The 26,467-nt window shown below is 42.1% G+C and overlaps 1 protein-coding gene and 1 non-coding gene across 3 annotated transcripts in view; one reads left to right on the plus strand and one right to left on the minus strand.

The window, feature by feature from the left end:
* Positions 1–349: 349 nt before the first annotated feature.
* On the minus strand, positions 350–421 carry TRNAE-UUC. The gene has a single exon. It is a non-coding gene; the product is annotated as a tRNA-Glu (tRNA).
* Positions 422–19,959: 19,538 nt separating this feature from the next.
* Positions 19,960–26,467, plus strand: part of MYO10 (myosin X) — a 275,484-nt gene continuing 268,976 nt past the window's right edge. The window contains exon 1 of one of the 2 annotated variants that reach the window (XM_043540239.1): positions 19,960–20,051. In XM_043540239.1, coding sequence (XP_043396174.1) covers positions 20,046–20,051 — 6 coding nt within the window. In that variant the 5' untranslated portion in view covers positions 19,960–20,045. Of the gene's footprint in view, positions 20,052–22,804; positions 23,772–26,467 lie in introns of those variants that run through there. The other variant, XM_027829665.3, reaches the window with a different exon arrangement.

Below are 26,467 nucleotides of genomic sequence, written 5' to 3' on the forward strand. Positions count from 1 at the left end.
AATTGTCCCTGGAACTTTCACCCTGTGGTGAGAACTCTACAGACAAGGAGACAGACACAGGGATTAAGGACCTGAGCCTCCACAGTGCAACATTCACTCTGTTCTCATTACAGTCAATGGGAGCTTAGGGTGTCTGGCAGGACCAAGTCTTAAGTTTAATCATAGAATACCAGGGTTGGAAGGGACCTCAGGACGTCATCTAGTCCAACCCCCTGCTCAAAGCAGGACCAATCCCCAATTTTTGCCCTGATCCCAAATGGCTCCCTCAAGGATTGAACTCACAACCCTGGGTTTAGCAGGCCAATGCTCAAACCACTGAGCTATCCCTCTGCATGAAAGCTGTGCACTATTCCCACACCAGGAGTTGAACCCAGGCCACCTGGGTGAAAACCAGGACTCCTAACCACTAGACCATATGGGACTGGCACCAAGTGACTTGTCCAAGCTCAAACAGGAAACCAGGAGCACTGCCAGGCGCAGAATGCAGGTCTCCACACTTCACATTCCATGCCTCAAAACCGCACCACCATACTTCCTTCCTGATCATGCTAATGCAGTGTTAAAGTTGTACAGTTAAAAAACCACAGTAAGGCCCTGATCCTGCAAAGACTTTTGCACAGGCTTAATTTTACACCCATTGAAGTCAGTGGCATTACAGTGCATAAAGTTAAGCACATACAAAAGTCTTCGCAGGATTGGGAACTAAGGAAGGGAATTGAAAACTCAAGGTTCCAACAGCACCCTTAAGTTGGCCACTTTGTACATCTGTACTCTTCTCTCATCCCAGTCTTCTTGTACAAGGTAGAGCTTATATATAGTGTCTTCCCCTTGCAGTTGGCTGTGCCATCGTACAATACCTCATGGGCAGTTACAACTCTCAGATAAGAGTTTTTGTTGACTTAAGTTCTGGAAAAAAAAAAAAAAATCAAGATTTCACTGTATCAAGAACAAAAATTACAGAATGTGCCACATGGCCATTGTAATGTTGCTGCTGGAAAAAGTAACTATTGTATTTTGATTTTTTAAAAATATTAACTCTGCTAACTTCACAGTGCATTAATGCAGTTTTTGCAGGCAATATGTAGAGATAGCAAGAGTCCCCTCCAAAAGAGATTAAAGATCCCTCAAAAACAAAAACCAGGCTTCTGAAATTCTGCTGTCAAATGTATTTTATATTTATTTAGGCTCTGGTTCAGCAAGGTATTTAAGTATGTATGTGAATAGTTCCATTGACATCAATGAGACTACTCATGCTTAAAGTTACGCATGTGATTACATACTTTGCTGAATCATGAAAAAGGCCATTTGTGGCTTTTATGTGTCCATCCATCTCTATCTGGACCAAACTGAATCCTGGTGTATAGCGAGTACTCTCTCACTGAAATCAGTCCTAGCTGTATCCACTTTATGCCAGGTCTGAATTTCCCTCTGTGTCAGTTTTCTCCTAAAATTCCATAGAAGTCAAATAGAAGTGGCAACTGACTTAAATTAACAGAATGGCCTGAAATCTTCTTATGAATTTCTTAAGCCAGACTTGAGATGTGGGCTGAGCGTTACTGATCCTTTGGGGATTTCTGACTGTAATTACTGCAAATAATATTGAAACATGGATATTGTCATAAATGCTAACTTCATTTTGTGAAATTCTTTGCTTGTGAGCACAGACTTTGATGGCTTGCAGTGCCTCTACACCAAGAGGAAATTTCAAGGCCAATTTTAGCTAATTCGGTGGCCATGATTATATGCAGCTGTCACAATTCTGCACCTGTATAATCCACTGTCAAGTGCCAAATTCCAGAAGTCCTGACTTTTCATAGCTCCCGGGCCATACCTCTGCTAGCCATTAGATTTGTTTTAACTCTTCCAGGGCAGTTGCATCTGAAATATATGCTCAGATAGTCACAAATCTTTTAAAAATTGTGAAGACTGGGGAAACATTCCAAGGTGCAGCTCACTCAGGATATAAAAAATGCTTGTGTGGTAAACCCAAAGGAGTGGGTCACTGGTTTCTCATTACAGCATGCTTTTAAATTAGTAAATGACATTATGAGGGCTAAGGCACATTGGTAAGACTCAGGAGGGGAACCTGCATACCACTGCCTTTTCTGTATCTGTTCTGTGGCTAAATAGAAATGAGCAGGACTTTTGGCAACTTTTGTATGAGCTAAATTCACTGTAAAAGAAATTCTATGACCTGAAAAGTCATGGACTGGTAAAAGACCATTTTGCTGGACTAGAGGATGTGAATCTGTGGACCACTGGTGATCTAAAGAGTACCTGCGAGTGATCCTTGGAAAGCTGGCTGGTAACTTGGTACTGGCCCCTCCTCATTTCCAGCTACCATATCTCATTAGAAGAATCTAAACGCTTTTATTTTTCCATACAAGCAACTGCTGTAGTTGTCAGGGGGATGTTTTGCGGTCATGGATGGAAAGGAAGCTGGTCCTTGGAATGAATCATGATTAGGAGGGAGGTGACTCATGCAAGTGACTCTGCTAAGATGTGGTCCATGCAGAGAAAAAGCCCCACTGTGCCATGCAATTAAAAAAGTCAAGAAAAGAGTACACTGATCAGCAGAAGGGCTAGATGATCTTGTTCCTTTCTTGGGAGACAGCAAAAAGCCTCTCCCTCAGAAAGCTGCAGAAACAAAGGCTGAACTGATTGCTGATATTCTAACAGAATCCAACATCATTTATGTAAATGTCTGGTGTTGTTTAGTTGAGCTTGTTTCCTGTTGACCTCATCCGCTATTGCCACCAATATTATTCACCAACTGAAATCAGAGTAGCATCTCTTTGAATATTTCCATGCGCATCCGCCATCCAAAAAGGTATGAACTTTGAAATATTGACTAGCTCTTCTAGTAGTAGAAGAATAAGTGTAATTCTCTGATAATTAGCTGACAAACCATGACATCTTTTTCTAACATGTGATGCAATGAGATGCATGTAGTTACTAGTAAGGTAATATGTAGCACATATACTATATATGTAGCACAATCTATATACAATAAATCTTATAAGGCACAAGTGTGATGTCACATTCAGGAATGGAGACATTCACCTCTCAACACCCAGCTGCCTTGGACCCAATTGATACAGGGGTCATTTTAAGACTGCTGCTAAACCAGCTGCTGTAACTGCAGTTTGAAGCAGAAGGGATCAGGACAAAGGGAAAGGAAAGGTCGGGGAGGAGCTAAACAGAAGGGAAAGGAGATGGGGAAGAGGCAAGATGAGTCAAGACAGGAGGGAATGAAGTGAAGGAAGTGTAAAATGTGGGAACTCAATGAACATAGTGCTGTAAATAAAATCAATAATAGGCAAGTTGTAAGTTATGAATGTAATTCCATTGGGAGATTCTAGTGGCTCAAGCTTCACTCTCATAGTTTGAGATCACCTGAAACTTTTGATGGAATTATAGCCCTGTAATTTACAGTTGCTCATAATTTATTCCTCATATAAATCGGGTCAAGGACTTTCAGTGATATTGTAAACCACAGAAGCATCACTCAAGCTATAAAATCAGAATCTTGATATTAGTTTATAATTGGACAAGCTACCCACATGCATTATTTTTGAGAACATATGGAGAAATTGAACGCTTGTGCTTAATTGTTAGATGTAATTGTTAAAATATGAATCTCATTTATAAATTCCTTTGATGTGAATGTTGCGCTTATGCCTCAAGATGGCTCCATGCTTATTGGATCAATGAACAGGTTCATTTAAAAAAAGGTTTTGCCAGAGTTGTGATTGTACACTGCATATTATAACAGATTCTGCAGAGTCTCATGATGTGATTGTGTAACCTAATGTGGTGGGGCGTCCATTGCTTACAAGGCCCAAAGGGGCTAAGGTGGCCAGATGGGCCAATTAACTGGATAGGCTACACCTGGAGGAGCTAAGGAGCAACAAGGATTAATTAAAGAGGAAGTTCAGCTAGACAAGAGCAGGAGAGCCTGTATAAAGACCAATAGCTGAGGGTAGAAGTGGGTTACAGAGAAAGAAAGAAAGAAAGAAAGAAAGAAAGAAAGAAAGAAAGAAAGAAAGAAAGAAAGAAAGAAAGAAAGAAAGAAAGAAAGAAAGAAAGAAAGAAAGAAAGAAAGAAAGAAAGAAAGAAAGAAAGAAAGAAAGAAAGAAACTAACTAACTAACTAACTAACTAACTAACTAACTAACTAACTAACTAACTAACTAACTAACTGCAGCTACTCTCAGGACGAGAGAAAGCAAGGTAGGTAGTAGTCCAGGGATACAGCAGTAAGGGACAGGACTGTGCAGACCTTCACTGTTGATTGTAGGGTCCCTGATTTGTGTATATATATAAGTGTATAAAAGTGTATAAAGTGGGCCTGAGTTCCCCTACTAGGAACTGGGGAAGCAGCACCATTAAGGGACAGTGAAAGAGAACACTGCCAAGGGCAGTCCTGAGAGACTTTGTGCATGTGATTACCGTGGAAGGGGAGGACCATTGTGACTTGCCCAGAGAGCTAAGCCGCAGAGATGAGGTGCAGCACCTCCTGAGGAACGAGAGTGGGGCCACAAAGCAAGAGAGCGAGATGATCGGCCAAGGAACTGCAAGAAGAGGGTGTTGGGCCGAAAGAGCTAATTCCCAGAGCAGCCAGGAGGAGGTGCCACATAGTGGTGAGTAGAGGCCCCCTGACACCAAGCCAAATATAGTATTTACACATCACAGGTACAAAGGATATCCAGGTTTCTTCTAATCAGAGATTGATAGCCATGAGCTCAGGCAGTAAATCAGTGTTGGGAATAGTTCGGCGGATATTTCATGTCCCTGAGCTGAATCAATAGCAGCTTGTTAGCCACATCTCTAGTGCTGCCCTCTCTAAAGTCACTGATGTGCTTTATTGACCTTAATAACTATTAGAATATATCCTGCAGAAATGAAAAAGGCTTTATTCTGTGAGGAAAATCCGATATGCCCTTTTCTATCGTCCTTAGGCCTTCAATACGTGTTGTGCAATTAATGTAAAATTCCTTGCTAGTCATTGAACTACTTATGAAATATTTCCTAGGGGTGATATTTCTCCATCCCTCTTTATCTTAAAATAAATACACTTGTTTTACACAGAGGTAACTCCATTTGCTTCAGTAGTTACACCAGTGTAAGTGAAAGGAGAACTAGCTCCATTCTGTGTAGCACCTGTTTATCTGTTCAAGTAAAATTAGATGATCGTAACAATGCTGCAGTGAGAGCCGTAAGTGTTAGTCATCTTTTTATCACCATCACCCCCAAATAAGATCCATCCATGCAGCAGCACAGACTTCCCCACACCACCCTGATAAAGTGCCTCATCTCTGATTTGGAGGGACCACTTAAAGTGACAGCAAGAACATCCATAACTACTCAACCCTTGGCCTCTCTGGGACTGTTAACAGCAACATGTGTTAGTTCTGGTTTTGCAAGGTGGACATTTAGGACCTGATCCAAAGCCTAATGAACTAATGGGACTCTTTCCCCATATTTCAGATCAGACAGTTATCCAGTAGGAACAGAGACCATCAACTCATTTGATACACTCACCTGTAAGGCAGATTCCCTCCTTGACTGGGATGGGGAATTAAAGAGCTCCCTTGTTCCCAATCCACCTCAACTCATTGCACCCATGAGGCTTGTCCAGCCTGGAGATGGGTAGGTCCTTAAAAAGGGAGGATTCATGCTTAGTGCAGGGAAAGTAGCAGAATTGCAACCCAGAGCTCCCTAGCTCCTGGAAGTGGGGTTGCGGACTGGGGAAACAGTTTGAGGGCCTTGGCTAGCCCTCTCGGATAGAAGAAGGCCTAGTATTTTTCCCCATTAGCTTCCTGAAGGAAATCTTTGTGGACAGCAGAAGCATGCAGACTTATTTTGTTTGGCCTACTTTAACTTTCCATGTAAGAGGCAGATATCCTGAATAGCATAGCTGTAGGCTATGTCTGGACTCAGACAGAAGCAGCACCCTTTCTCTCCCCAATGGGGTGCTAGACAGGTATAGCCTACTACACTACCACGGTATGGTAGTAACTTTTGATCATTGCCAACCTAGATTAGATTTGAACCTGTAATCTAGTAGTGCAAAGGTCCCCGTCTCATTACTGATCCCCTAAACTATCTAGTTCCTGTACAAATGAACTTTCAGACAAAGTCACGATCAGCATAGCTTGCTAACCCAGCTTCTAAAACAAATTAAACCAGATGCTTCAAGAATCAGCTATGTCATATACTTGTCTTGTTACTGGAGATTTTTAAAATTGATAATCCTATGGCTGCAGACTCTTCAGTGAGCACAAGGTTATTTTTGCTCAGTATTGTGAGCCTCTTAAAATGTTTTGTTCAAGAAGGTCTGGTGAGAAAGCTGATGAACATTCTATGTGAGATCCATACAGCAAATGATCTATCACACATTTCAAGTGCTGAGGGAGTTGCAGCAAGGAAAGCTTTGCTCATTTGTATTTCTGAGCGGTATAATACTACCATTTCTGGCCTGATAATAAGGCATAACCATGGCATTTTCAACTGCTGTTTTATCAGGATAAGCATAAAGACCAACTGCAAGAGATCCTGTGGGATTATCATATTACAAACACATAAAACCACTGGTGCTGCTCTAGCAGCATTCAGATTTTGCAGTAAAGTACCACAGAGATTGGCTAGTGCCGAGGTCAAAGTAATCTGGGCAAAAAACTGCCTTACAAAAGACAGACAATATTCCCTTTGTTGGTCTGTTCCTCAAAATGCGAGCGATCCAATCTCGGTACTGTTTCCTGCTGGCATTAGCCTCCAAAAAATCAATTCTGCCTTTGTGAATTTTTTAGAGGTTGTGCAAGCATTAAAAAGGAAACCTCTGTCCATAGGTCTAATGTAGTTGGGACAAAAGACTTAAATGACTGTGGGGGAGGGCTGCAGTGGAAGAGGTCTGAGCATCCTAAACATCCCCCACATTGTAGAGTTTGGGTAATTTGAGGTCACTCAAAAAACCAAGCCAGTTATGCCTTTTTTTTTTTTTAAGCAGTAGGGATCTTTTAATTACTAAATACCAACAAAGTGCAACTATGGGGGCAAATGAGCTGAGTTCTGCTCTTAGAGATGAATCCAGTCTCTTCCTCTGCAAGCTTAGCTGGCCTCTTTGCAGTGGAACCACATTGCTCCATTGTGCAAACTATGGAGGGAGCCCCTGGATGCAGAAGGCCAGACACAGGTGTGCACCCAGCGTACAGCAGAATCTCTGCTCTGCACAATATCCATAAACTGCAGCACAGGGGACAGAGCATAGGCAGGCAGCAGGAAGAGGCAAAAGAATGGAAATGACTGTGCAAATCCATGATGGAAGTTGTGTTAAAGAGCATTTGGAGGCCACTAGACTGAAGTAGCCTCTCTGGAGCAACTCTACAATCACTTCATGGCCTAATCTGGGAATACCTCCACACTGCCCATCTTGCCCAGTGTATGGCCTAACTACTCAAGGTGGACTCCGAATTTATCCCTTAATTACATAGATGTAATAGAGTTATTTCATTACAGTTATTGGAGTTACACGATCTGAGTTAATCAGTAGTAAGTGTCTCTCAAAAATGCCCGGACCTATGTTACTACTATTGCATGAAAGGCTTTTAAAACTGAAATTTATTTTATCATTTATGCTGTTTGGAGGGTTTTGCATGTCATTCAGCTTGGACAATGAAGCCAGACTGTTCGGTTTTCTGATTCTCAGTATTAATTATGCAACGCCTGAAAACACTCTCTCTCTCCAGAACAACAGTAACAAGGCAAGCTCTTACAATCAGTGGCCCCAGTCTTGCCAAGACTTACACAATCTCCTTTACATATATGGCTTTGGTAAACTATTCAGATGCATACGGGTGAGCATGTGTTTGTCTCAGCAGAATGGGTGCCTAATTTATGGCTCCCCTCCTGCAGTTGCATCTGTACAAGTAAATCCCTGCATCCATGCAGACCGCATTGACTTCAGTGTGGCTCTCCACTGTTGCAGTGGTCTACCCATGTGGGTACAGAGCCATGATGCCTATGAGTGACAGTAACACATAATAGGAGGACATAGGGTAAAGGACAAAGGTTAAAGCACTGGGATGATTCAGCTACATCAACTTGAATATAAGCAGACCATGAAGGACTTTTTAAATATAAATAGTTCACAATGCGTAAGTCTAATCATTCCCAGCACTCAAGGGATTGCTTAAACTTTTAAAAAGTTTAAATGAATTAAAACCAAAACATCATTTCTCTCAATGTTGTAACCCACTTATTTTTTACAAAGTCTGAGTTTGGGGACTTATCTTATTAAAATTTACAAATAGCTAGTTATGGATTTTTTTAACCTATTGCATGTACAGCCATAGGTACAATTAAAATACATGCCTTGATTTAAGATTAATTTATTATTAGTCTCCAAGATTGGATCACAGACCTGTTAAGACCAAGCCAAAACAATTAAATATATGAGAGAAGAGAAAATAACTAGTCTGACCCTAAAATGCCCTTATAGGGACAATTCTTTATTATCCTTATGGGTGAGAAAGTAAAAAACAATTATAAATGTGATGCTGAGGAGCCCCAAGGCAGGAAAGTAACATGCATTACAAATAAACTGTTACCAATGTTAAAAGCGCATATTAGAATAGTTCCAATTGCTAGAAGGTCCCAATGACCTCTTAGTTTAAAAACCAAAAATGGCATCTTTTAGTGTAACATCTGCCATCCTCCTCCCCAAAGAGAGACCCATATATAGCCTTGTAACCTGAGTTCAATGAAAGGGCAAATCTTATAAATCTAAATAAGGAAAAACAACACTGAAAACAGCACTAACGCCCTTTATTGTAGCTCTTGTTATAAGCTAAACAGCTCAGAGGCAAACACAAAAGCAAGGTGCAAAGAGAAATTACAGTTGCTGGTTTGCAAAGAAAGATTCTTTGAAAATAGGCTCAATTCAGGCTAAACAATTTAGCCAGATTGATTCCTCTCAGCCCTGCAAGTCTGACACCTCTGAGTTGGGATCAATTAAGTCCATAGTCACCAGACAGCTGACAAATTCAATCACTGCTTCTAGGGATAAAATGTGGTATTGACCTCTTAATATGAGTGGGTGTGAAAAGGGCATGCTTCCATTTCAGCTACTCTAGCCTCTCTAAGTGATTGTCTCCTTTTATAAAACCATGCCAGTAGGTGAATCACATGGACAGGTGATTAAGCATCTCTAAAGATTCCTCAATAACTTGAGAATTTTGTAGCATAAACTCAAGGGTGTAAGCAATCAGACAGATTTCAGTTTAATCTGACACCTTGCTTACACAGAGGAAATAGAAGGGCTTCACTGATTCTAGAAATATTGGCTCAGAATTGTCCTAAACCACAAATACTTCAGTCGTCCAGTGAGTCAAAATCTCCTGAGCTGCTACTATTACAGGAACAACAAGCTCTACAAACCTAATTTAGCACAGTCTGTTCTCAACTGCATCCAACTTAAACTTCTGATGTTCCTTTATTTTTTCTGAGAAGATTATACCCGTTTCCCAGAAAGTATTTAAAAGGAGCAAACTTTCTACCCATCACCTTGAGCTTGAATTTAGCTGGAGCCTAGCCTAGAATTTAAGCAGACCTGAGCTACAATGTGCTATGTTGTGTCTAAACTATGAAAAAGGTCAAGTTTAGGTTGGGTATAGCTACCTAATGTTAGCTAAAACTGTTCTAAACTCAACTACTTTTCCTAGTCAAGACAAAGCCGTAGGTTTGTTTAGATGACCAAGAGAGATTGAAGTTTGCTAGTATGTTAGCTAACCCTGACCTAACTTTGACCTCTTTGCTTAGTTTACTCCAGTCTAGACAAAGCCTTAGATTGACTCTGCAGGTCAGGATGGAGGCAAGATATTCTGGGAAACAGCCTATATTGTACCTGTTCTCTGGATGGATAAATAAAGGGCTTCATTCTCCAGCATTTTCACTCTGGTACTTTTCATTAGCACTAAATTCATATGAATGTGTTTTTAAAAGGACATTAAGAAAAAATTCTTAAAGGTATCCAGTAAAATCCACGATCTATCATAAGGATGTACAGAACTAATTCTTCCAGCATCTACTAAAAGCTGCCTCCAAATGGCAGCTGCTCAAAAACTACATTCAGTGTGTTATTTTACATATCCTGCAACAATAGTATCAAAAGCAAAATAAAACAGAGTTCCCCCTGTGGCCCATCATCTTGCTATTCAAGTTAACCTGGGAATAAAAAGGATATTTACAGATGACAAACAGGACAAATTCTTAACACCTGGTCAGTGGCTGAATAGACTCCAAGGAAAGTCCATCATTTTGGGAAATGGTGTCTGCAGTCAGGGCTGGTTCTAGGTTTTTTGCTGCCCCAAGCTCTGAGAGCGCAACTGCCTAAGCCTAAAAAAAAAAAAAAATTGTGCCCCCCCCAAGCACGTGCTTGCTTGGCTGGTGCCTAGAGCCGGTCCTGTTTGCAGTTCATTATTTGCTCCATGGTGCTAGGGGCACTAGAATACTGGTACTCTGGATAAGATGCAAGTCCGAGGTAGTAACCCAGCTGTGGTTATTGTTAATCTCTAGTACCATAGCACCTAGGAGACCCTAGTTGTGGGCCAGGACACATGCCATTGTACTATCACCATAGTAAAGATATCAGGTCTGGAGTGCTGGCAAAATTCTAATTTAGGTCATTTCCTTCTGTCTGATTCAGTTCTGCTGGGAGTTTCAAACGGATATGTTGTCTTTCACTTCCTCTGCTTACCTAAGAGGTTGCTTTCTGCTTTTAAAGCTGTTGAATCCAGAGGGTTCAGATGTCCAGATTAGGTTTAAATATTGTAGATTCTATAGTATAGAGAGCAAGTTGGGATCCTTTTGCATGAAACTCACTGTGTAACTGTCAAAGATTTAAAAAGCCTGCAATGGAAATACTTACCAGCGTATTAACCGAAGAGTAAAATCAAATATATCCCACAATGTTATATACAAACTTCTGTCCAGAACCACAAGCAAATCCTCACAGTTGTGGGAACTCTGAAGTGTTCAAAAACCCAAAAATTTTTGGCAGGTTAGCATGCACTTATTGTTGTTCGCTAGAGCCTCATGGGCTCCCACACCCACACAGTAACATTCACCACTAGTATAAGCAAATTGCACTCCAACGCAATAGAGCTTTCCTGCTTCATCTGTGAACTGGGCCCACAGTCTCAATATTCTTGACATGCGTGTGATTTGACTCATCCAGACTAACATCAGTTGTCTATGTGGGAGATTTTCAAAGGTACAAATGGCAGTCCTGTAACTCCCACTGAAAGTCAATGGGAATTAGGGGCCTAACTACCATTCGTGCCTTTGCAAATCTCCATCTCTTTGCTACTATGTTTCCTACCTATCAAAAATCCCATGAGTGTTCTCTGCAGAACTGCTCTCCTCTGTTTTTCCAGCCAAGACTCAAAATATCACCTACAGTTTATCGCTGCAACCTATTCAAATCCCATAATCTTTGCAGAAGCATCAAATAGGTGCTGCTGGGTGTTAGGGGAATAGTGGGTGCTGGAGGGAGCACAAGGTGTATGAACAGTCTAAGCCAGTAAAAACTACAACAATTGCTTTCTTAATATTCATCACCTCTCTAACCAGCTGGGAACAGAAATTCTTAATCATCCCAGTTTAGTCTCTACTTGGTTCTTGATTGCCATTAATGTTGCACAGACAAAGAGCAAATGCAGACAGACTTCATGCCACTACCAGCACTATACTTGCTAATTTCCTGAATTTCCCTGACTGCCTCAGAGTCTTGAAATCGGAGTGCGTAATATCGTTGTTTACCCAAAAACAAATGCCTTCCTATTTCTAAATAAGGACAAAACTGGGCTGATTGTTCTTGTGTCTGTTCTGGGATTACAATGTAATCTCAGACAGGAATTTTGCTTTTGTCTAGTTTTAATTAAAGAGCCATTCAAACAAACATACAAAATCTAATACATAAGCAAACCTATAAAGCTGTAATACCACAAGGACCGGAGCCACTTCCCAAAATAACTCAAGAATGTTAGACCTTAAAATGAACACAACTAATCAGGCCTCTGAAATGTATCATGTGTAGTCCACTGCCAAAGACTCTTTTGTGGGGAGTCTGAGGACAATATACCAAGTTGTTAATATACAAATATGAAAAATCAAATTTCATTTTTATTCTATTGATCACATTTTTTGGAAGGTGCTTTTCCAAGCCATCTTGGTCTTGAATTTACAGATTTGCTTTATTCGATATGCCCATTAGCACTTTGGGCAGGGTGCTGTGGTTAATATTTAAATTTGGTACAGGCTGCTGGACAAGGTTTAAGAACTCTGCCCTGGGTGATCACTTTCATGTACAGTCAATGAGGCCGAGACATCCAAAGATGACAGGAACTGAACAGAGACTGTTCTTTCTCCCTGTCTGCGTTAAAGCTGTGTGAAAGAGCAGAGGAGGCAGGTAATCTAGGAGGAAGTGGAGAAAAAGACTAGGTCTTTTAAGTAGATCACAGCAAAATTTTAAAAATGGGAAGGCAATGCCTGGATGCCCTAACAGAACTTAGGAACTGGAATCTGAAATGTATTGGGAGCCATGGAGCTGATTGAGAATGGAAATCATGGAGTTGTGCTTCTTGGTACATGTGTTGCCTGCTGCTAAATCCAGAGGTGACTGCATTTCAGTAGTAGATAAAGAGATTAGATTAGACACTGTACATTTTGAAGAGTGATTTAGGATCCTTTTGAGTACAACTCGCTGTGTAAATGTAGAATAAAGATTTTAAAATAATGTAATATAATTACTTAATTGCATATTAAGTAAACAGTAAATCCCAATATATATCCCACATTGTTTACAAACTTATGCCCAGAACCACAATCAAATCCTCATTCTCATGGGAACTCTTAACAAAAAACAGAAAGAAGAGAACAAAAATCATTGGCAGGGTAACATGCACTTAATGCTGTTAATTAGAGCTCCATAGGATCCCAGACACTCAGCACTAAATGCACTGTGGGTGTAAGCAAACTGAACTCACCAACCGATAGAGTTGTATCTGCTTACATCACATGTGAATTGGGCCCCCAATCTCAGGACTCTTTATAAGCACCCAGCCCAACAGATACAGAAAAGCATCAAGTCTCTCTGCATGTTTGTTTGCTACTTGTCTATTCCAAAAATCTGCAGTTGTTCTAAATCTTTTTCCACCTAGGAGAATCCCAAAGCTATCTATACTGAACAGGTGGTAGTTTGGAGAGCTGGGGCTTAAGGAGGTTATAATGAAGGAAGAGGCATTAGTCAAGGCAGGAAGATATAGAGGTTTGTGAAGCAATCAAGGAGTCTCCCATCCTAAATTTTCTCCTCTCCTATGAGAAGCTTGTTTACTTAATAAGGGAAGATTGAGATTACTCACTGCTACAACCATATAACCAAATTCTACCAGCTATACATATTTTTGAATTATTACTCCTAGTGGTTAAGAACTAAAGTTCAGATGTGAACATTAATAATTAACTTGATCGATTACTAGTTAAGATTAAGAGCCTTACTCACCTTTCACGTTGGAAATTTGTGCGGATTTGTGCTGGAAGTGGCCCACCTTGATTATCATACACATTGTAAGGAGAGTGATCACTTTAGATAAGCTATTACCAGCAGGAGAGTGGGGTGGGGGGAGAGAAAACCTTTTGTAGTGGTAAACACCCATTTTTTCAAGCTTTGTGTGTATAAAAAGATCTTTTATACTTTCCACAGTATGCATCCGATGAAGTGAGCTGTAGATCATGAAAGCTTATGCTCAAATAAATTGGTTAGTCTTTAAGGTGCCACAAGTACTCCTTTTCATTTTGCTTTAGTATCATTTTACACCTGCCTTAGCTGTCAAATCACTACACAAGGTGCAAGGTCAGGGAGAGTCGGGCCCTCTAAGTATATGGCTAGAAAGGTGTTACCTGCTACATTTATATTTCAGGAAGAACTGCACTAAAAGAGTTACAACAATAGATAAAGAAAATGTAGTGTTTGGTCCTGCATTCCTGTCATACCCAGAACCCCATTGGCTTCTTTGGGAGTCTTGCATAGTGAGTAATACAGGACAGGATCCTTGGAAATCAGCAACATAACAACACCCAACAACACTGGCCTTTTGAAGGTGTGACAGGCTCAGATGTAAGGTACACAACAAACACTGCTACACAAACTGTAAATAACATGGGATCTTCAACACAAATGTATAAAGTTACCTTTCATCTTCTTTGAAGTTTCACATTTTAGGTGTTATAATACATATAAAAATAAAATAAATAGTGAAATAAAAAGTGAAATTCCAGCAGGTGTGACATAGATAAAAGTAGATTTAGATCTAAAATAAGAGAGGTAAAGCAATGGGAGATACAGCTGAAAGGTAGGATCAGACGAAAAAAAAAAATCCTACAGCTGAGGCGATGGGGTCATTTACACTAATAGCTGCATACACTGTTTAGTTTACATAAAGTTCTTTTTGCGAATACAGACTAACTCGGCTGTTACTCTGAAACCTTTACATAAAGTTGTGTTTGAAAACAGGCTGGGCTTGATCTTCTTCTCTGTTGAAGGTACAGAAGAAAGGATAAACTCTTGATAAGGGTGAGAAAAGAGGTACTAATCCCCTTCTAATAGCTATGCTCCCCCAGCTCATAAAAGGATGAAGGGAATGGCTGCATTCCTGTAGCACAGAACAGAGCACCAGAAGCAATAGCCTTAGGAACACAGAATACAGCAGGGGAAAATGTCTCTGTGTTGTATGCTCCCATGAAATACACATTTTCAAATAAAAGAGCCTCTGGCTGCAGTACCATACCGAAAGAGCTGTTTGTTAAAGGGTAGGCAAAAGCACATAGCAGCATGAACAGCAGGACAGACAAAAGACAGTGATCTGGTACAAGCAGTGATCACAGTAGAGAAGGACAGGAAAGAAGAATAATCTGGGATGCAGTACCCAACCCTATGACATCACCATGTGAATAGCAGTACTGTCTGTCCCTTCTCTACTTCTGCCACTCAGTGCATTTTTCTCCACTAGCCATTCCAGCTCCTGTGACTACTTCTGAAACTGGCTGTTGCCTGCATGTATTCAAACTTGGGACATAAGCAGCAAATCTTTCGAATCACTGTGTTATCTGGCTGTTGTTTGGGGATAGATCTCTAAAGACCTCAGTCCAGCAATAAGAATTGTCATGATGTCTTTACCTAATTGCTCCCCTTGACCATTATAACATAAGCCATTAGAGTCAATAGATGCTGATCCCTGTCATATGATAGTGCAAATTACCTTGGAACCTTGATCTAGGTCAGGTGACCAAGGCCGCAAAATAAAGTTCAGCCTCTAGCTAGATGTTTTGAGTCTGTAGATAGTCAAGTCGCAGCTGTAGCCCAGAGTGTATTTTCATCTGTGGTTGGCAAAGAGTAACTTCTTTTTTGCTGTGAATCTCACACACCAGGAACCTTGTTTTTTTCACATCCAGCTTGGAATAAAACAGTGCTTTCTACATGAGGCTACATCTGAAAACCACTCATTCACTTTAGCTAGTGCAGATTGGGGCCCCTGGTTTATTTAGTAATTCTTCTCATGGGGACAACAGAATACCTCTGTTCCATAGTCCTCTGTTCCATAGTCCAAACTAGCTTCCAACCCATTTCCAGGTACAATCCAAGGTGTTAGTATTAACCTGTAATGTCCAGTAGGATTTGGGGCTTGGCCATCTTAGAGTTTACATTGAGAGGTGATCTCTTCTTCCAGCAGGTGAGATCTGCCAAGGTTCCTTAGCTAAAAGCCTCCACCTTTGAAGTGTCTAGGAATTGGTAGTAGGGAGTTTGAATTGGCCCCTCAAGTCTGGAATTTTCTCCCCAGCTGGCCCAAATCTGTCGATCTTCAGGTCATGCTGCAAGGCACAAGGTTGTTTACACTTGCTTTTACCTGGAGAAGTAAGGACTCGTCTACACAGACACATTTCCTGGCATAGCTATAGTGGAGTAATTATTCCACTACAGTTATTCAGTATAAGTCCCCATATGGACACTATTTTGGAATTAAAGTGATTTTAGTCCAGAATAATTACTCTTCTTAGAAAGTGGAAAAGTTATGCCGGAATAAAGTCACTTTTATTTCAGAATAGAGTCTCTACTCAGAGATTTATACCAAATAACTATAGCTGAATAATGATTCTACCATAGCTATGATGGAAAATATCTTTGCATAGACAAGCTCTAATCTGAAGAGGGCTGAGTCAGGCTGGGGATATATTAAATTCCTTAGACTTCTAATTGACTCTTATTTGACGTTGGATCCATGTGCAACTGGTAATTAATTCATGTGCTTGACTTTTATACATCCTTTTACAGACATTTGTTAAATGCAATTTATAATTTTAAAAGCAAAATAATTTAAATTCCTGAAGATGAAAAGTTAAGTGAAAGATTTTCATCATTTCAATAAAAGTAGCATATGTATAAACGGTTAGTAAATTGCAAGAAACCATTACCATTCAAGTACCATTGACTTCTAGAGCTATGACAGTGTACACAGCTGAGGATCTGCCACACAGAAAATTAGTACTCTGTTTAACCATGCACCTGTTATGAATATTTGTAAAATATTTGACTTTTCATAAGTAGTTAGCATGACTGACAGCAAGGATGAACTGAGATAAGTAAAGGGAAGAGACTATGGAACAGTGCTAATATGACAACTGTCTTGCATTTTTTTTGGGGGGGGGGGCACCTGAATTTTGGAAAGAGTCCTCTTTTTATGTTTTGAGTAGCAATATCATCCTGTTTTGGCCCATGAATAAACATGCAAGGTTTTTACTAGAGGGAGAAAGCTAGTAATTACATATTGACTTTGATTGACCCTCAAACTAATGCATGACTAAGGCAGGGTCCTATGGAAAAAATAGTGTGTGATCTTGTCATTAAAGACTGTATCATAAAGCAACACACGAGGGTCAAATTAATGTCGCTTAGGCAACCTTAATTCCGACATTTCTTAATTTTTGAGTGCTTGATTTTGAAACCTTAATAATGTTCTTTTAAAAAAAGAGTTGTGTGTGTGTTTCAAAAAGCAAACTGGAAAACCAGAAATTCCATCATGTGGCATTCAATTGACACCCACATGGTTTATCAGCAGGGTTGGAACCTTTAGATCCACTGCACAAACCTCTGCCACTTGCGGTAACAGATTAACTGATACCAGGAGTAGGTTGTCATCCTCTATGAGAACAAGCACTAGAGTGGGATAAGACACTTCTCCATGGGTTTCACAGTATTTGTTTCAGAGTAGCAGCCGTGTTAGTCTGTATTTGCAAAAAGAAAAGGAGTACTTGTGGCACCTTAGATACTAACAAATTTATTTGAGCATAAGCTTTCATGAGCTAGTGAATGCATCCGATGAAGTGAGCTGTAGCTCACGAAAGCTTATGCTCAAATAAATTTGTTAGTATCTAAGGTGCCACAAGTACTCCTTTTCTTTTTGACAGTATTTGTTGACAGCAGAGGAATGGTGAAATTCAGGAATCTTGGGTTCCATTCCAGATTGTGGAGGGGAGTGTTCTCAGGTGGCACAGATGCTTATTCTGCCCATTGCCCCACAGGTATCACCACTTCTGCTCTGTCCCCTTCCCACCCTGGCTATTCTTCCCCACCCATTGCTCCCCCCAGCCTCATTCTACTCATCTGGCCAGTACGAGTCTACACTCCCAATCTCCTTGCCGAGCAAGTCCTAGTCTTACCTCTGGAGACTGCCCATCTCGGTCTCCCCACAACTCCCAGTCCCAATCTCGTTGTCCAGCAATTCAGACAGTTCCTGCACTCAGCCTCCAAGGTCCTTGTTCCAGATTCTTTGCCCAGTCAGTCCCAGCTCTCCTGCAACATCCTGGTTCCTTGTCAGATCTGTCTCCCTTCCCCTCCTTCTCCAATCCCACTGGTTCTCAGTCCCTCTCTTTGTCCAACCATTCCGATCCTCCCCGCATCTTGACCCCTTATCTGAACCGAGTCTCCCCCCTCACTTATTGATTCTCTGTCCCCCCCCCACATTTCCCTCCCCTGCCCCCAGTCCCAATCTCTTTACTCAGCTAATCATATTCCACTCCCTCAGCTCCCAGTCTCTTTTTCCAGACAGTTCAAGTCTCCCCGCTCCAACATCCAATCCCAGTTTCCCTCTCTCCCCCACCATGCCAGCCTCTACTCCCAGTTCCTCCTCCCCCAAAGATTTTTCAAAGGCTTATAACTTGGCCAAATCTGGGCAAATTTTAATGAGGATGACAAAAGGTACATCCTCCACACAAACATCCTCTCTGTCAAATTTCTTGTCCCAGATCCAAAGAATTGGGGCTCTAGAGCTTTTAAAAGACAATGTTGCCAGAATTTAACGAAGGCAAAACAACATGTTTTCCCCTAGTCTTGTTCTCAGAAACATCTGAGCCATTTTAGCTGAAACTTTCCAGAAAAAGAAAGAAAGAAAGAAAGAGAAAGAAAGAAAGAAGCCTGAGGCAGATACCCTGCATGGGAAATTTCAGACTGAATGCTTTAACTTTGGCAAAGTTGTAAGCAACTTCAAACAGGGTCTCATAGTGGTGAACGTAAGGAAACCTTAATAATAGGCAATGCTACCAGCCCCACCTATAATGAGTAGTTCCATTGTATACTGAGTACAGATTTATAGGACTGGCCTACAAGAATGTAGACTTTTTGCCCAGATGTAGCTTTAAACTTAATTATGGCTATGAGAAGAATGTACAGAGTTTACAGAGTAACAATACGAGTGTCAGTGGAACAAAAACATGTTAAGCCACAGGACTATCATGAGCTTCCCACAAGTGGCAACTTGCATCCACATAGGACCTCTCTGAAGTAATGGGGGCTTTGCATAGATTCACAGATTTTTAAGGTGAGGTGGGAGCATTATTCTCATCTGGTCTGACCTCCTGAATAGAATTGCATGAAGTTGCCTGGGGGTTATAGGGATGTGACAGCATGCTGTTAGCAGCTATAAATTGAGCCCTTTGAAAGCCAGCACATTGGTCACTGGATACAGCATAGGAGGAATGTAGGTGAGTTTGGGTTGGGAAGGGTGAAAGGGATCCCTTGCATCTGGGTGATGCACTAATGAGTTTATTAGTTCACCAGCTGGGTAGCACTGAGAAGAAAGCACATAGCATAAAAGGCTGAGCCAGGGTGCAGGAAAGGGGTTCCATATAACTACTGTTATGTTGTACTGTACCTGGAGCATAAACAATAGTAAAAGCTATTTGGTGAAGGTACCCTGGTGAACTGTATGTGCTGCTTAATTCACAAAGAGAGCGTAGCTGCCAGGATTTCCAGGAGCTGAACTGGGAGCTGTTCACAAGAGGTCTGTCCAATCAGTGTAGGGTTTGATCCTTGATTATCAGTCAGTCAGTCAGTGTAGGACAATACATTATGGCTACATGTGTAATTTTAGATCTTGGATATTATCTTTTAAAGGGTTTGTTTTCACTACAAGCATTTGCCCTGAAATTTGAGATCCAGTTGGATGATGACTTGCCTTAGAAATGCAAAGGTATTATTCTAATAGGGGTTAGGTGAAACCTTCTTGAAGCTGATGGATGTGATTATGCCCTTCCTTCAGGGCAAATGTAGGAAGTTTCAGGGACCAGGATGTGGGTGATCTGACCTACTGGGTAGAGCCCAGAACAGGAACCAGGAGACAAACCAGGGATCAGAGCTGGAGGTAGAAGTCAAGCAGAGTTGAACATGACAGGAATGAGACAGTAGCAAGGTAGACCAAGACAACATCACAGGTATAAAGTATTGAGCAGCTGGCCACCTGTCACCACTGCTGAGCTTAAATGAAGACCTATTGGCTCCTTGCAACCAATTGGGTGGTCCAGCCAATTAGGTGATCCTGCCACAGCTCATTTGGATTCATTAACTGGCCTGAGGCTGAGCAAACTAGCTCTTGACTCATCTGAGAAAACTCAAGCCCCTACTTCCTGACAAAAAACAGTAGGAGCCACTCCCAAGCAATGCTGGTGAGAAGCTGAGCTGGGACTTCACTGGGCACTGAATGTAAATGTAGGATACTGGTATAGTTTGGGGGAGGGGGACTCTGAGAGCAGAAGCAGCCAGAAAGCCAAAGAGACCATAAGAGGAGCACTTGGAGTGTGATTCTGAGCAAAAGCAAAGGGAAGAATTTTGGGGCAGAGTGCTAGATGGAAAGAGGCTTGGAACTATGAGCAAAAAACTGCTTCCTGTTTGATTCCTTCCAGTTAGGCCACAACAGGGAACAAAATTGTTTTTACTTTTAAGACATGTCTGGAAAGGGTTTCTGTTTCAAGAGTGTTATTGCAGGATCCTCTGTTTAAATGAGCAACTGCCTGAGATTAACATTGTGTTCCTGAATAATTCTTAATTCTGTGACTTGAAAATAACACCCATTAAACTGTGGTTTTACTCCTTATCCCATGAAAAGGCCACACACAGCCTGCTATATTTACACCTGAAAAATGAAGCCTAAAACAGGAGGGTTGACTCATAATGGCTTTCCATAGCTAGTGAGGATTTGATTGTCGAATCATCAGCAAGTTCACTGCAGAACAATGTAAGGCTTTGAGCAAACCTCCTTTTTGCTTACCAGTTTTATACGCTGGGATAGGACCTATGCTACCAGCACTCCCAGCTACCTTCAAGACACCACTGACTTCCTGAGGAAACTACAATCCATCAGTGATCTTCCTGATAACACCATCCTGGCCACTATGGATGTAGAAGCCCTCTACACCAACATTCCACACAAAGATGGACTACAAGCCGTCAAGAACACTATCCCCAATAATGTCATGGCTAATCTGGTGGATTAATACCGGAAACCTACTGACCGCTATTCCTACCTACATGCCTCCAGCTTTCACCCTGACCACACCACACGATCCATTGTCTACAGCCAAGCTCTGCGATACAACCGCATTTGCTCCAACCCCTCAGACAGAGACAAACACCTACAAGATCTCTATCAAGCATTCTTACAACTACAATACCCACCTGCGGAAGTGAAGAAACAGATTGATAGAGCCAGAAGAGTTCCCAGAAGTCACCTACTACAGGACAGGCCTAACGAAGAAAATAACAGAACGCCACTAGCCGTCACCTTCAGCCCCCAACTAAAACCCCTCCAACGCATTATTAAGGATCTACAACCTATCCTGAAGGATGACCCAACACTCTCACAAATCTTGGGAGACAGGCCAGTCCTTGCCTACAGACAGCCCCCCAACCTGAAGCAAATACTCACCAGCAACCACATACCACACAACAGAACCACTAACCCAGGAACCTATCCTTGCAACAAAGCCCGTTGCCAACTGTGCCCACATATCTATTCAGGGGACACCATCACAGGGCTTAATAACATCAGCCACACTATCAGAGGCTCGTTCACCTGCACATCCACCAATGTGATATATGCCATCATGTGCCAGCAATGCCCCTCTGCCATGTACATTGGTCAAACTGGACAGTCTCTACGTAAAAGAATAAATGGACACAAATCAGATGTCAAGAATTATAACATTCATAAACCAGTTGGAGAACACTTCAATCTCTCTGGTCACGCGATTACAGACATGAAAGTTGCGATATTACAAAAAAAACCCCTCAAAACCAGACTCCAGCGAGAGACTGTTGAATTGGAATTCATTTGCAAATTGGATACAATTAACTTAGGTTACCTTGCATAATGACTTAGCCACTCCCAGTCTCTATTCAAGCCTATTTCCCCTTGTTTTTTCCTCCCCCCCCCCCGCCCCAGACGTTCTTGTTAAACCCTGGATTTGTGCTGGAAGTGGCCCACCTTGATTATCATACACATTGTAAGGAGAGTGATCACTTTAGATAAGCTATTACCAACAGGAGAGTGGGTTTGTGTGTGGGGGAGGTGGGGTGGGGAGAAAACCTGGATATGTGCTATAAATGGCCCAGCTTGATTATCATACAAATTGTAAAAAGAAAAGGAGTACTTGTGGCACCTTAGAGACTAACCAATTTATTTGAGCATGAGCTTTTGTGAGCTACAGCTCACTTCATCGGATGCATACTGTGGAAATCCTCCAGATTTTAATGAGTTTGTTGTGTGCAAAAAGACTGAAGGATGTATATCCTTTAAAACAGGTGTAAACAGTGATCTCCTAGTACCTTTGTTTGATGACAACGCTTCACATGGCTTTGCATTTCAGAATAAACAGAACCTTTTGCACTAGGAACTAGTGGAGTAAGCAGGGCCTACTCTTTGTATCTTAAGTGTCTGTTTGCATTTGTGTTTACATTTTAAAAAGGCTTTTTTATGCCCCAGGGTGGGATTTTAAGTAAAGTGTCTTTTCATGGCAATTCAACTTCTGCTTGATAGGAACACAGGCAAGAGACCAAATATATATATTTTATTTTTGCCTCATCTATGGCTCATCGAGGCAAAAAAATAGAAATAAAAACAATCATTTAAGAACACGCTTTTTGCTAGGAACACCACAAAATCCAGACAGGAGTGAATTTCCTTTATTGCATTATGAGGTGGGAAAGCACATTAGACTCCACACAAGCTCCAGTACCTCAAAGTAAGCTGCTTGGGACAGAGACTAGCTTCACCTCTGTGACCTTGGCGGCACTAAACAGATTGATAAGCACCAACAAACAGTGGTGTTCCTCAGTCGTTTACTGTACACGGCTCCACACAGCGTGCTGGACTCTTGCGTCTCTCATGGGCTTATTTAGTTTGCGGCTGCCGCAGGGAGCCACCGATGGGGGTGCAAATGAAGCGAGATCAGGTCTTCGCAATCACGCTGAAGTGACCCCCCCCGCCCCCAACCCAATGCCTGTGTTTCCCCATACACCTCTGAAGCCTCCTTCCCTTCTCCTCTTCAGGAGACTGCGCGGCTTAGGGAACGAAATTGCAGGACAGTGGGAGGCTCCACGCGCGGCTCCTTCTCTCCGGATAAACATCCGCAGCAGCGATCGCATCGGCCCCTTGTTGTGTGGGGGCCACCCCGCGGCTCCTAGGTGAGCCGGGTAGAGCGCGCGGCGCCCGCCCCAGCCCGCAGGCAGAGAAGGGCTCGCGCCGGCCGGGTCCGGATTCCAAAGAGGCGCTCGGCCGGGATTGGCGGCGCCGCTCCTGTGGGGGCGGGGACTCTGCCAATCCCGGGGGACCTTCCCGCGGGTGACCTGAGAGGGCCCTGCAGGCTGCGGCTCCGCGCGGCCGGAGCGTGTGTGACTCGCTCTCTCTGCAAGTCCTTGCAGGAGCTGCACACCCAGGACAGCTTGGGGCACTTACGCCGAGCAGACACGTGCTTCTCGGGGGCTGGATCCTCTCTCTCCTCCTCCTCCTCCTCCTCCTTTTTTTTTTCTCTCTCTCTCTCTCTTTTTTTTTTACAAAGACATTTCAGCCCCCGCTCCAAGCGAAGGCAGCAATGTGCCACCCAGGTTTCTGGTGCAGCCACTTGCCACGGATCTGAGGACACCGGGGAGAGAACGAGACAAAGGAGCCTGACTGAATGAATGTGCTGCCGACTTTGGGGGAAGAGGAAGGAGTCAAGAGAGGGGGCAAAAGTGATGGCAGCGATGGAAGGGGTGTGAAAACTGAAATACCTCAGTCTTCCTGGGAGTGATCGCCCTGGCCGCACATGGTTTGCTGCTCAGCCCTTTTGCTAGACTGACTTCCTCAAGTTGGATTCTCCACTTTAACAATGGATAACTTCTTCACTGAGGTGAGTACGGGGGGGCTGAATGGGGGAGGGGGCAGTTCTCTGCTGCAGTGATCAGCTCTTGCTAAACACCAGATTTATGAGATCTGTTCCCCCCCTTCCTCCCCATCTGGATTGCTTTGTTACAGGAGCCCCCGCATCACAAATAAAAGGGGGGGGGGAAGCTTTTCTTCCAGTTACTAGCCCTCTGGCTGGAAGTTTTCTGCTTTTAGCATGGTTTAAACACATTATTTTTGCAGCTCTGTCAGGGTGTGAGGGTTTGGAGATTACCAAAAGAAAGTGAGATATATATTTTACATATATCATTGAAACTCCCGTGGCAAAAAATATCCTTTAATGACAAGAGGGAGATACTTGTAAAAGTCTGAGTCTTGGCAGGTCTTCAGTGCGATTGCCTCTTTCTCCACGTTGTACTGTAGGTGAGTTTCCTTTTGTGTAGACTGCTGTCTGTGTGGCACACGCTCTGTGTACTCTGTATTAGGTCAGCAAATTATGAGGCTTTTGGCCCATTGACTGCATCTGTGAGCTAAATGCTAGAAGAAAAGTGCCGGCTTTGCAAGATCACCCTTGTGCAGAAAGCCCACTAAAACTTTAAACAAGGAGATGGTTAAATGCCTGGTTTCTCACGGAGAGGTCTGGTATTTCCTTTCAAAAACTTGTTGGCTTCCTGTGAGTGGGGTACACTAGTGACTGCAGGGGTTCGTGCACTTCACTGCGAGAACAGAAGGAGAGGGGGGCAAGGGGAAAAGAAAAGGATTTATTCCACTTCTGTTTCCCCTGCTGACCAAGTCATAACATTGGCCAAGACATTGCTTTTTTGTAGTTTGGGATAATTGCAAACAATGCAGTTTTAAGATTGTCACTTGTAATCCTGAGTTAGGTCAGTTCATGGTTGATATTACTTATGCTCTGACTAAAGTTAATTGAAGAACACTTTAAAAAAGTATAATAAACATTTTTGGGGGACTTTGATAGCCTGATTCACAGAAGTGCTGAGAACTCACAGCTGTACTGAAGTCAATGGGACTTGTGGATGCTGTGCACCTTCTGAAAATTTAGATCTAATGTCCCAGTCCTGCATAGATTTACACACTTGCTCATCTGCACCACGAGTAGTGCCATTCAGATCCCTGGGACTGCTCACTGCATAAAGTTAGGAACATGTGAAAGTCTTTACAGTTTGGGGCCCAAGTGTGCTACTGATTGTCAACCATGATGTCTTCAGTTTCACATTCACCCATATTTAGAGGTGAAGTCGACATAGTTGGTGAGTTTACTACTTGCAAAATAGCTTTGGTTGCTGTTCCCTTGGCTGACTCAACAGATTTCAGTATTCTTGTACAGTACTTCTGCACATAATTTTGTATTCAGAGAAGGTGGTGAGTGACAATTCTCCCAGCTTTTTCTTTTGTTAAACCTTGTGGTTTTAGCATACTAAGGGGGTACCCACAAATATAGTGCTTTTGTACTGTTGACACAGAGAAAAATGAAATATATCTGAGGATAAGAAGCAATAAAAATGACACAGATTTGACCATCACAATGTCTTATGGACACTGAGTAAATGCAGGTAATTAAGGTTTTGGATAACAGGACTTTCTCAATACAATGCAAATTGAGGGACATGATCCTGTTTTGGATAACTGGGCTAGTACTAATAGAGAACAAGGGTTTGTGTGGGTGTGTGATATATCAAAACAGGACCAGGTATCTGGAGGTCTGGTTTCTATTCCTACCCCAGCCACCAATTTACTGTGAGACCTCTGGGAAATCACTCTGCTTCTCTGTGGCTTAGCTTCCCTCCTTCATAAAAGGGCTAATCATTTCCTACCTTGCAGAGGTGTTTGATGTCTATAATGCATTGTGACCCCAGAAGAAAGATGCTAGAGACGCAGGAAGTAGTATCACTGTGAATGGTAAAACACAGTGTCTTCTCCTGAAGTGGAAGGGAAAAGCAAACAGCATGCGTTTTACTATGGCTAAATGTAAATGTATACCTCCTAGGAACAAAGAGAGTAAGCCATACCTACAGGATGAAAGACTCGATTCTGGGAAGCAGATGGGGAAACAGAGTCAGAGAGAAGTTGTCACTTACCTAAGGTTATGCAGGGAGTCTCTGACATTGCTGGAAATAGAAACTGAATCCTCGGCCTTGTCTACACTATAAAGTTGTACTGCTTTAACTATACCAGTATATTTACATTTACTATACCAGTACAAAGAAAAGGAGTAGTTGTGGCACCTTAGAGACTAACCAATTTATTTGAGCATAAGCTTTCGTGAGCTACAGCTCATTATACTAAGTCATTATACTAAGTAAAACTATTTCCCCTTGTTTATTCCTTCTCCCCCCCCACCCCGCTGTTCCTCCGATGTTCTTGTTAACTCCTGGAAATGTGCTGGAAATGGCCCACCTTGATTATCATTTCAAAAGGTTTTCTCTCCCCCCCACCCCACTCTCCTGCTGGTAATAGCTCATCTTAAGTGATCACTCTCCTTACAATGTGTATTTTTTCATGGTCTGTGTGTATATAAAATCTCCTCACTGTACTTTCCACTTTATGCATCCGATGAAGTGAGCTGTAGCTCACGAAAGCTTATGCTCAAATAAATTGGTTAGTCTCTAAGGTGCCACAAGTACTCCTTTTCTTTTTGCGAATACAGACTAACACGGCTGCTACTCTTATACCAGTACAGTT

This window comes from Chelonia mydas, chromosome 2 (assembly GCF_015237465.2).
Source record: "Chelonia mydas isolate rCheMyd1 chromosome 2, rCheMyd1.pri.v2, whole genome shotgun sequence".
Lineage (NCBI taxonomy): Eukaryota > Metazoa > Chordata > Testudines > Cheloniidae > Chelonia > Chelonia mydas.